This window comes from Poromitra crassiceps, assembly GCF_964638095.1.
Source record: "Poromitra crassiceps genome assembly, chromosome: 1".
Lineage (NCBI taxonomy): Eukaryota > Metazoa > Chordata > Actinopteri > Beryciformes > Melamphaidae > Poromitra > Poromitra crassiceps.
Window position 1 is genome coordinate 9,262,908 of NC_139623.1, and position 10,645 is coordinate 9,273,552.

Below are 10,645 nucleotides of genomic sequence, written 5' to 3' on the forward strand. Positions count from 1 at the left end.
CAGCTGTCAGTGGAGCCACTCTCACCTGCCTTCCCTGGCTCAGAGCAGCTGTCAGTGGAGCCACTCTCACCTGCCTTCCCTGGCTCAGTGCAGCTGTCAGTGGAGCCACTCTCACCTGCCTTCCCTGGCTCAGTGCAGCTGTCAGTGGAGCCACTCTCACCTGCCTTCCCTGGCTCAGTGCAGCTGTCAGTGGAGCCACTCTCACCTGCCTTCCCTGGCTCTGTGCAGCTGTCAGTGGAGCCACTCTCACCTGCCTTCCCTGGCTCAGTGCAGCTGTCAGTGGAGCCACTCTCACCTGCCTTCCCTGGCTCAGTGCAGCTGTCAGTGGAGCCACTCTCACCTGCCTTCCCTGGCTCAGTGCAGCTGTCAGTGGAGCCACTCTCACCTGCCTTCCCTGGCTCAGTGCAGCTGTCAGTGGAGCCACTCTCACCTGCCTTCCCTGGCTCCGTGCAGCTGTCAGTGGAGCCACTCTCACCTGCCTTCCCTGGCTCAGTGCAGCTGTCAGTGGAGCCACTCTCACCTGCCTTCCCTGGCTCAGTGCAGCTGTCAGTGGAGCCACTCTCACCTGCCTTCCCTGGCTCCGTGCAGCTGTCAGAACCACTCTCTCCCAGCTACAATTAGTGTTGTTACTTTCCCCTTCATTTATTCAAACTGAGAGAAAATGTGAACTGCCGGGAATCACAATGGGATTTCACAGTTATTGGTTCATAAGTGTCCCCATTAAAATGAACAGAAGTTCTATGTGCCTCAAACAGTGTAATAATTGGTTCCTCTGTGTGTGTGTGTGTGTGTGTGTGTGTGTGTGTGTGTGTGTGTGTGTGTGTGTGTGTGTGTGTGTGTGTGTGTGTGTGTGTGTGTGTGTGTGTGTGTGTGTGTGTGTGTGCATGCGTGCACCTGCGTGTGTAGGTATACGTGGCTACGTTCGCTGTATCTGGGTATGCATCCAGCTACTACAGAGCTGGAGGAAAGCCTTTCAACCCCGTCCTGGGAGAGACCTACGAGTGTGATCGACCGGATAAGGGCTTTCGCTTTGTTGCAGAGCAGGTATCACCATTTTGATAACCACAGGATTCTGAAACTGCACTGAAAACACCCACTGAATCACTTTAGTTTACGTTGCCCACTGTCTTTTCATTTTCAGGTCAGCCATCACCCACCTATCTCAGCTTGCCACGCCGAGTCTAAAAACTTCACTTTCTGGCAAGGTAGCGGAATACAGAAATCCTCTATTGAGTGTCTGCAATGAGTTTGCACACTGACCATGAAGAGTATAATTGAGTCTGGTCCTTCAGGATGTCTCTGATGACTTTTCTGTGATTGATTGTTCAGACATGAGATGGAAGAACAAATTCTGGGGGAAGTCAATGGAGATCGTTCCCATTGGCACTACCCATGTAACTCTGCCTGGGTGAGTCTCTTTTGCCTTATTCACTCTTTGTATTGTGTGCACGGAGAGAGACACACACACACACACACACACACACACACACACACACACAAATGGCCTTGTCCATTGAACTGCAATATCTACAGGTGACACATAGAAAGTAATGGTGTTTTGATTTCTCGCCCTAGATTTGGAGACCGCTATGAGTGGAACAAGGTGACATCGTGCATACACAACATCCTGAGTGGGCAGCGCTGGATAGAGCACTACGGAGAGATCTCCATCAAAAACTCCACCAGTGACATCTGCCAGTGCAAGATCACCTTTGTCAAGGTGAGGCCAGTGTGCAACAACCTTTGAGTGTGCAAAGGTCACGTTCAAGAAATAGCTGCACCCAAGCTACTGTATACAAGCTGTTGAGGTTGTTGTACAATATGGGGAGAGGGAGTTATTACATGTCCATTTCTCATGATGAATGAATACTTGATTGTCTAAATGTGATGCTTAGCATTGACATCACATCTTATACAAATTTGTTTTAATCAAATGCTATATACAACATATATATATATATATAACATATACAATATGTTTCTAGTGTCAGTGGGTATCTCTCTGTGAACCACAGGGGTCATGACCAAAACAACTTCTTAAAGGGATAGGCCAACTTAGCCGTTCAGTTAGTTAGTATTGCCATTGAATTGGAGTAAACGGTACAGCCGTCCAAGTCACCAGAAACACATTCTAACAGCGCCAAAAAGCTCTATGTACATGTTGTCACTCGTGTACTTACCACGAGATGAAATATTAATCCAAAATGCAGAGAAACAGTCTTTTTTTTTAATGTAAATATATTGCCGGACCTACTTTCCAAACATGGCCGCCAGCAGTGTTGGGAAGTAACGAGTTACTAGTTACTCGTTACTGTAATAATATTACTTTTTCCAAGTAACAAGTAGTGTAACGAATTACTATAGAATATAAGTAATAATATTACAGTTACTTCAAGATAAACGAGCTCGTTACGTTAGTCGTTACATCTTTTGTTGAGTCCATTCTGTGATGCTGCTGCGCTGCAAAACGACACGCAGTCGGCATTCACTGATCACAAGCAGCATGGCTTTAACGCTCCCAAAACAAGGTGACGTCACCGCAGAGCACATTCAGAGCTCCCTCTCTGCCTTGCTGAGCCAAGGAGGAAAATCCGTGGCTGGATATATTCCCATGACTTTGTTTTTGTCGGGAAGAAAGGTGACGTGACACGAACATCAAAGTCAAATGTAAACGGTGTCCAGACCAGGACAGGTAGGCTACTAACACTCTTTCCACTGTGAAAAACACGAGCTCAAACTTCCTAACGTTAACGTTATGAGACGAGAGGACAGCACAACAGAAACCGGAAAACTGTTCAAATACAGAGATAAAGTAAAAACTCACAAGCTGGTGGACATCAAACATTGCTGTTATTATTGTCAGGTTAATGTTAATGTTGCAGAGCTAACGTTATTTGTGACACAAACTTGTTAAGCAAAGATGTAGCCTATACGTATTGAGTTTGCATTGGCAGTGCATACTGCATTCTATAAAACAGAAGCTGTTTAAAATATTGCATCTTGTCAGTCATCACTTTGAGCCAGGTGTGCTCTTCATCAAGCATCTATGTAGGAAGCTGTGCTCTGGCAAAGTGATTAGTTTAAATGGAACGGCACATAATAGACCTAGTTCACACATTCGCACCGCAAAGTCTGCATTTTGATGAGAAAAACGCCATGGGCCTTTTTCACAACGGGCATTTGCGTCTAGAAGACAGAGTATACACAGGTGCAACCAACTAACTAATTAAGGCTCCAGCACTGGAACACCTAAATGGACTGGAAGTTGGAAGCCCTAATTAACATCTTGGTGCACCTGTGTTACCTCCTGCCTTTTAGACACAAAATCGCTGCAGTGAAAAAGGCCTATTGCCATTTATGTGGAATGTAACGGAAAAGTAATATAACGAGTATCTAACGAATTACTTTTGGCATGGAGTAATAAGTAAAGTAATAATATTACTTTTGAAAATAGTAACGAGTAATATGTAATATATTACTTTTTTAGTAATCAGTGCCCAACACTGGCCGCCAGTGATTTCACACAGCGCCTCAAACAAACAAAGAGTAACTGAACTAACAGAGCATAACCGAAGCTACTTCCTCGTTTGCCATGAGGCGCTGTACACAGCGCATGCGCTGTAAGCTGTGTACAGGGCCTCATGGCAAACGAGGAAGTAACTTGAGTGACTCTTGCTTAGTTTGGTTCATCTTTGTTAGATCTCGGTGATGTGTGGATTTACCTCGAAGATGGACGTTTCATAATTATTATTTCATCTCGTGCTGAGTACACGAGTGACATCATGTACATAGAGCTTTTTTTAGAATGTGTTTTTGGTGACTTGAAGGGCTGTACCGTTTACTCCAATTCATTTGCTAATCTAACTAACTGAACGGCTGTACCTCACAGCACACAGCATACTGCACGCAGAGTGACAACAAGGGCATTGTTTATCTCGGTTATGTACGGGCGATATGGCAAACAGGCGAATCTCCCAAAAAGTTGGCCTATCCTTTAACGAGAGAAAATGTCAGTTTTTAAATACTCCACCTCTAGTAAACCCTTTGTTTCCTCATTAGTCAACAGTCCTTCCACATAGACGGTGCTCTTCATCTCTTTGCCAAAGAGAAGGCCTTGATGTTTTCAGTGTTTGATGTCTGCGAGCCGCTGAAATGGGCTCTTTACTGAGAGGAGAAGGTTAATTGATTGCAGTGTGTGTGCCTCGTTGAAAGGCCTCCTGAAGCTGTGCAGGATAGCAGGTTGAGACACGTTAGAGCTCATTATGAATCCTCATCTTCTCCGGCTCTCTCACTGGCACACACATTACACACATAAGCCCAGCAACAGACACTGGGCTCACCACACTTTACTCGACAACACCATCTGCTGACTGCTAGAGGAACTTATCGTGATCTCAGTCTGTATAGTCCATCCCATACGCTCATGCCACACTCCTCTCAGTCCTAACACACAGATATCTATAACATCATCCAGTTTGGGGGTTTTCAAAGTCTGAGACTGTGGGCCTCCCCAAGACAACGCCTGGAAAAAGGAGCCTCCCTCGCTCAATTCCTGGATGCCTATGGGATCATGATTATGTTGTTTGATCCCAGATACTCAGCAATTGGGCCAAGATAGCCTGATATTGCTGTTTGACATACTTAGTTCAGAGTAGGCTACACATAGAAAAGTCTCTTTCTTTCTTTTTTTAACTTAATTTTTATTTGGTTTACATCAACAATACATTGTATTTCCTTTTATTACAGTTGTTTGCTTTTTCCTTTTCCTTTTCCAGCAGTGTGCTTATTGTACGCATTATCATTGTTTATACACTCATAGCTTGTAATGACAATAATAATGAACACCAAACCTGAAAACAAACAAATAAAAAATAATAAACCTCCACTCCAACATATACATATGTCCAGCAGCGCTTCATAGAGAGGGAGAGCAAGAGAGAGAGAGAGAGAGAAGAGAGAAATGTACATCGGGGGAACTAGTGTGTATGTATGTATGTATGTGATATCTATCAGAAATGTGTGAGAGAATGGAAATTAGACTAGGGGGGCGTACAGCATTGGGTAGTAAACCTCATTGCATTAATAGAGTCATGACAGGCCCCCATCTTTTAACAAAAAATGGTTTCTGAAGCCTTAGTGTGTAAGTGATTTGCTCTATCTGGTAAATATCCCACACTTTTTGAATCCATATATTATATATGGGAGGATCTGGTTTCAACCATCTTATAGACTTATAGACAGACACAACTCTTTTCACAGGCCAAGTACTGGAACTCCTGCGTGAACGAGGTGGAGGGAACCATCACAGACCAGAAAGGGAAGGTCATCCACAGACTGTTTGGAAAATGGCACGAAGGTTTTTTTTGTGGGGACCCGCCTTCAGCCACCTGCATTTGGAGAGCAAGTATGACAAATTCAAGCAAAAACCAAATGAACTGGCATTTATTAAATCATGTTTTTCCCTTCTTTTTCCTTCATAAGAATGTACCGAAAGCCCTTTGATGATAGATGGCAGCCCCTATTACAGTATCTGATGCCATTTATCTTGGTTGTATGAAATGCAGATGCAATACCAGTCAACCATGAGCAGTACTATGGCTTCACCAGGTTTGCTATTGAGCTGAATGAGCTGGACCCATCTCTGAAACTGCTGCTACCACCCACAGACACCAGACTACGCCTGGACCAAAGGTCAGAGGTCAAACCACCACGACAGGGAATACGTTTTTGCATCAATCATAGCTTTAACCTTGTATGAGAGCCTCAGCCTTCTGCTATTGTATTGCTATATTGTATCAATATATATATATATCAAAACCAGTTCTTTGCCTGTGGATATAGCCTGGCTGTCAGATCACACCTGACCAAAAATCCTCACTGGGTTGATAGCAGATGGCACAGATGATGTCAAGTAATTGCTTTTGTTGGCATGTCCTTGCATATTGTACACAATCTAAACAAAATTACTTTTCTCATTTCTGTATATTTCATGAGATTCAGGAAGACTCGCGACACTGTTGGTAGCTCCCAATGTTTTTCTGGTTTATTTTACATTACATTTCTGTATTCTTTTTTATGTAATTTATGTAATCATTTATGTATATTCCCATTGTAGATTCATGTTTTGTTTCCATACTGAAAGTGGGTTTGTCTCGTTGGCAGACTGCTGGAGGAGGGGAATGTAGAGGCTGCTGAGGAGCAGAAACAGAGAATTGAACAGCTGCAGAGAGAGAGGCGGAGAGTCCTAGAAGAGAACAACCTAACACATCAACCTAGATTCTTCGGGTAAATATCTAGCTTCACTGGTCTAGGTCTCTCACTGAGAAGTGTTACGACCCGGCCTAGGGGAACCGGACCGCAACACAAAAGTGCCCCCCACTCTTCCCACTCCCGAGAACGGCCATTGAACCAGGATCAAAAGTTCACAAAGTAGCCGTTTATTTTGACTCAAGAGCAGAGAGAATGCCAACACAACAAACAAAAGGAACTAAAGCCCAACCCTAAACATACCTACCAAAAGAAAAGGATGGGTTAAACAAAAGACAGGAGAAAATGTTACAAAAGCAAAAAGGGCTTCTCCCTCCTACATACTGCTACTTTGCTTAAATAAATAGTTTACAGTGCAGTTTACCATTTACAATTACAGAAGTTAAAAGTTACCTTAACACAAAAGAATCCATGTCTATAAGCACTAAATTACATTAGAGGGGAACACTGCAGCAACAAAGCACAGGTTCAGCATAGTGGCTGCCATTGTTGGGAACGTGGAGAGCAAGGGGCGGAAGGATGGCATCAACTGGCTTAAATCAGAGCCGTGTAGATAGAAGAGTCCCGACATCTCCATTCACTCCAATGGACCAGTTTTTTACTCTCAAAAGTTCCAAGAAGTAAGGTCCTGGATTAAGCAGCACTGTCGAGTTGCAGTAGAATAGACAGTTTGTGTTGTATTCTGAAAGGGTTTTTCCCCCCTTCAATCAAATTGTACATTATCAGCTTTATTTTAGCATGCAAAAGTAGCGTGAGACCCATTCCTGGCTGTTCATTGGCTAATGAGTCTCGCATTTTGGTCCTCCGTTGATGCCACTCTCTCTCTCTAGAGGACACTAGCTTAAATCATGTCCACCAGCCAATCAGTCATCAGCAGCGCCATCACCTGACCAGGCCAATCAGGGTGAACACCACCTGCACCGCATTCCTCAATCACACACTCAAGCACACTGCAACACACACACACACACACACACACACACACACACACTGAGGAGGAAAGGGATGATGTTAACGCATGACAAACTATATAGTACATATGACCCAGGGTCATAACAGAAGCAAACACATGCCTTACACCCAAATAGTGTTATGCACTGCTTATGACCACAGCCGTTTGTTCCAGTAACAGTTGGCTGTGTCAAATAATGGAATTTCAACATCGCGCTTGCCTTGCTTTCACAGTATTCATTACTGCGCTGTGTTGTTTTGGTCTCATTAGGAAGGCAAAGGATGATACCTGGGTGAGCAACAACACTTACTGGGAGCTGAGGAAGGAGCCTGGCTTTGCCCAGGTGGACTGTCCCGTGCTGTGGTGACCCTTGGCCAGCAGATCACGCACATTTTGACCTGCTGTTTCTACTGTGACCCAGGCTGGTTCTGGAGACGTCTGAATTCCATAGTCTTGCCATCTACTATCATTCCACATTCATCACTGGTTGTCTTTATTGCAGTTTATCAAAATGTATTGCCTTAATAGCAATCTTATCTAAGTTGTGTAAACATGTTTATGCAAGCATATTATTCAAATGCTGATCGATTTAGGAAAAGTTTGCCCAGTTTTCCACCTGTTGTGTTACACTGTATAAAACTGAGCGCAGAATATCTACTTGTTACTGTACAAAAGGGATGAAGGAATTGTGTAAAGTAGAAGAGGAATCCTGTTTGTTTCTGGTCTACATGAGCTTCAGCTGTATTGACACAGCTGTTCACTTTAGCTGTCATCTTAACATGGACATTCTCTACCTCTGAGATGAACTAGCCTTGTTATACCATTGATTAGGTGTACGCGTCCAATATTTATTCTGCACCTGTCTAATGCCTTACTGGTTGAACTTATATCAACTGATTAATTTATTTTTGGTGCGTCTGTTAGAGGTTTAAAAAAAAATTGTAAGGAAAATAAGAACAACTACGATGGTTCAAATGATCTTTAAATCCTTACCGAGAACCCTTTCTCTCACAACAGTAATTACTTCTGCTCAAACTGTGTGAAACGATGCTTAATGTGAGCAACAGTAGAAATTTTCAAATCCAGACATGATTTCACTTTTTCCATTGCACCATTGCCTAACTGGACCCTGGGCCTTGGGACCTTAAAGGAGAAATATGCTCCATGAGCTCCAATAAAATCTCTAATTCTGTTTGTGTGATTTGTTCATGCGCGTGACTGTGCACAGACTTTGATGAGAATGACTCGAAGTTTAATCCTTTTATGTGGTTTCCATTTCCCTCAGATCATGACTTGTCAAAACGCTAGCATGCACTTTACAGATAACTGGTATTTTGGCTATGTGCCTACCAGCCCATTCCCACCGTGCCAACAGGGGAAGACAAAATACCGCAATCATCTAAGAGGCCATATACACCTGGCATTAACATGCGTTTTCTGTGATCAGATTGTAATCGGGTAGTGCTTGACCACATTAACATGAATGCATTTACACCTGGCACTAACATGTGTTTTCTGTGATCAGATTGTAATCGGATAGTGCTTGACCACATTAACCTGATTGCATTTACACCTAGTATTAATATGTGATATCCGATTGCGATCTGTTCAGGCAAGCTCCATAGAGTAGAGCAGCAGAAAAACAGCGGTGACTGTTGTTGTATGTGGTTTGAGAGGACGCATTGCATTTACACTTGTGTTCAATGTGGTCACAATGCATCCATGACCACCTCCGGAGGTGCAGTGGTTTGGCAGATGAGATTGTAATGCATCCTCAATGTGTCTTGGGGGGCGTTTGTTTACACCTGTACTTTCCGGAGGTGGTTTGGCAGATCAGATTGCAATGCATCCTCAATGTGTCTTATGGGCGTTAGTTTACACCTGTAATTTCAAGTGGTCAAGCACTATCCAATTGCAATCTGATCACAGAAAACGCAAGGGTTCAAGGTATCCTTTGGCTTTGTCCAAAAAATGTAAACCTGTTTGGATGCAGGAAAAGGGGTAAGATGACTCACCAGACCAGATTATGTTTTGCCATTGCTGAGGGGTTCAGCTTTTGTGCTCCTTAAGGAGCATGGCATGGTGTAATTACACCATGCCATGCATCATGCATGTTAGTGTTTTCCTAAAATGACGACCTTGACATACATTATCAGCTTGATTTCAAAGTCGTCTAGTGTATAAGGCTTAAGAAGCTGACAATATACAGTTTGTGTTGAGACTGTCACAGAAGTATTAACTCAACTCTGGCCTGCCTCATGGCTTTGAAAACTCATAAAAGTAGTAGTGAGTGACCTCTTTTAAAGCTGACACGGCTAATAGCATTCAACACAATGAGTAAAGTCCTTTTAACATTTTTTCTTTTCTCCTCCCATTTCACTTCAGTAAGTGTACTGCTAGTGTACTGTGTGTCTTTTAGCCTGTTGTTGGGGTTGTTAGGCTGATGGGTGCGGTGCACCTGGGCCCAGTGCACTCATCCTTGGGCTTAAGAAGTCCTTCAGACCATTCAGTTTCTCTCCCTCCTCACCGATGCACCTTTTGTTTTGTTCTGTTCATTTGTTGCATGTAGTTTGTGTTGTCTAGTTATTTTCCCTTTGACTCCCCTCAGAGGGGTTAAAACAAGTTGTGTACGATAAAACAATAATTTATTAACTGAAACTAAAGTAAAATAACTACAAACACAAACTACAAACAAACAGAACTTAAGGATATGAATATAACACTTTGTACTCTATCCGTTCACTATTGTATAATAATATATAATGTTCGTATTGCTAAGTTTACAGACATTGATATTTCTTGTACCTTTTGCAAGCAAATTCCATACTGAAACAATTTCTCTTTTTATTTTTGATTGTGAAATATCCAGAAGATTTTGGACAGATTTTGAGTCTCATTTCTTTGAGACTGCTATGCTGTCTACTCCTTCAGTCTTAGAGATACTATCTGTTACTATGAAAATCCTGATGATGGGGCTCTTGAATTTCTGATCAATTTAATTATCATTCATGCAAAGTTCTATAGGCTATTCATAAACAAAAGTTTTCTAACTCATTAAGTTGCTCATTTACTCTTGGAAACTAAACTCTCTCCTGAAATCTCTATCATTGGTAAAACAACAAAAAAGTAATAGCCTACTTTTCCCCCTGAAACCTCTGACTGACTATGTGCTGCTATACTGTTTGCCTGATTGTTTGTACATTATTCATTGTAAAATAATAATCATCATAATAATCATCATCATAATAGGCTACTTCATGTTTTGTTGTGACCCCATGGTTGTGACACTGGAGTGACTCTCTGGAGGGGATCATGTCTATGTTCCCCGGGTTCTATATTCCCCGTTTTTCACTAACCCTAAACCTAACCTCCCCCAGACCCTAACCCAAAACCTAACCTCTCCCAGGGAACATAGCGGGGAACATA

At 42.7% G+C, this 10,645-nt stretch overlaps 1 protein-coding gene across 1 annotated transcript in view; it reads left to right on the top strand.

Moving 5' to 3' along the window:
* osbpl3b (oxysterol binding protein-like 3b) overlaps window positions 1–8,387 on the top strand; it is a 71,964-nt gene extending 63,577 nt beyond the window's left edge. The window contains exons 15-22 of the mRNA XM_083637487.1: window positions 907–1,044; window positions 1,142–1,205; window positions 1,330–1,408; window positions 1,576–1,720; window positions 5,260–5,404; window positions 5,565–5,691; window positions 6,163–6,285; window positions 7,490–8,387. Coding sequence (XP_083493613.1) covers window positions 907–1,044; window positions 1,142–1,205; window positions 1,330–1,408; window positions 1,576–1,720; window positions 5,260–5,404; window positions 5,565–5,691; window positions 6,163–6,285; window positions 7,490–7,586 — 918 coding nt within the window. The 3' untranslated portion in view covers window positions 7,587–8,387. The remainder of the gene's footprint in view (window positions 1–906; window positions 1,045–1,141; window positions 1,206–1,329; window positions 1,409–1,575; window positions 1,721–5,259; window positions 5,405–5,564; window positions 5,692–6,162; window positions 6,286–7,489) is intronic.
* The last annotated feature ends 2,258 nt before the right edge of the window (window positions 8,388–10,645 follow it).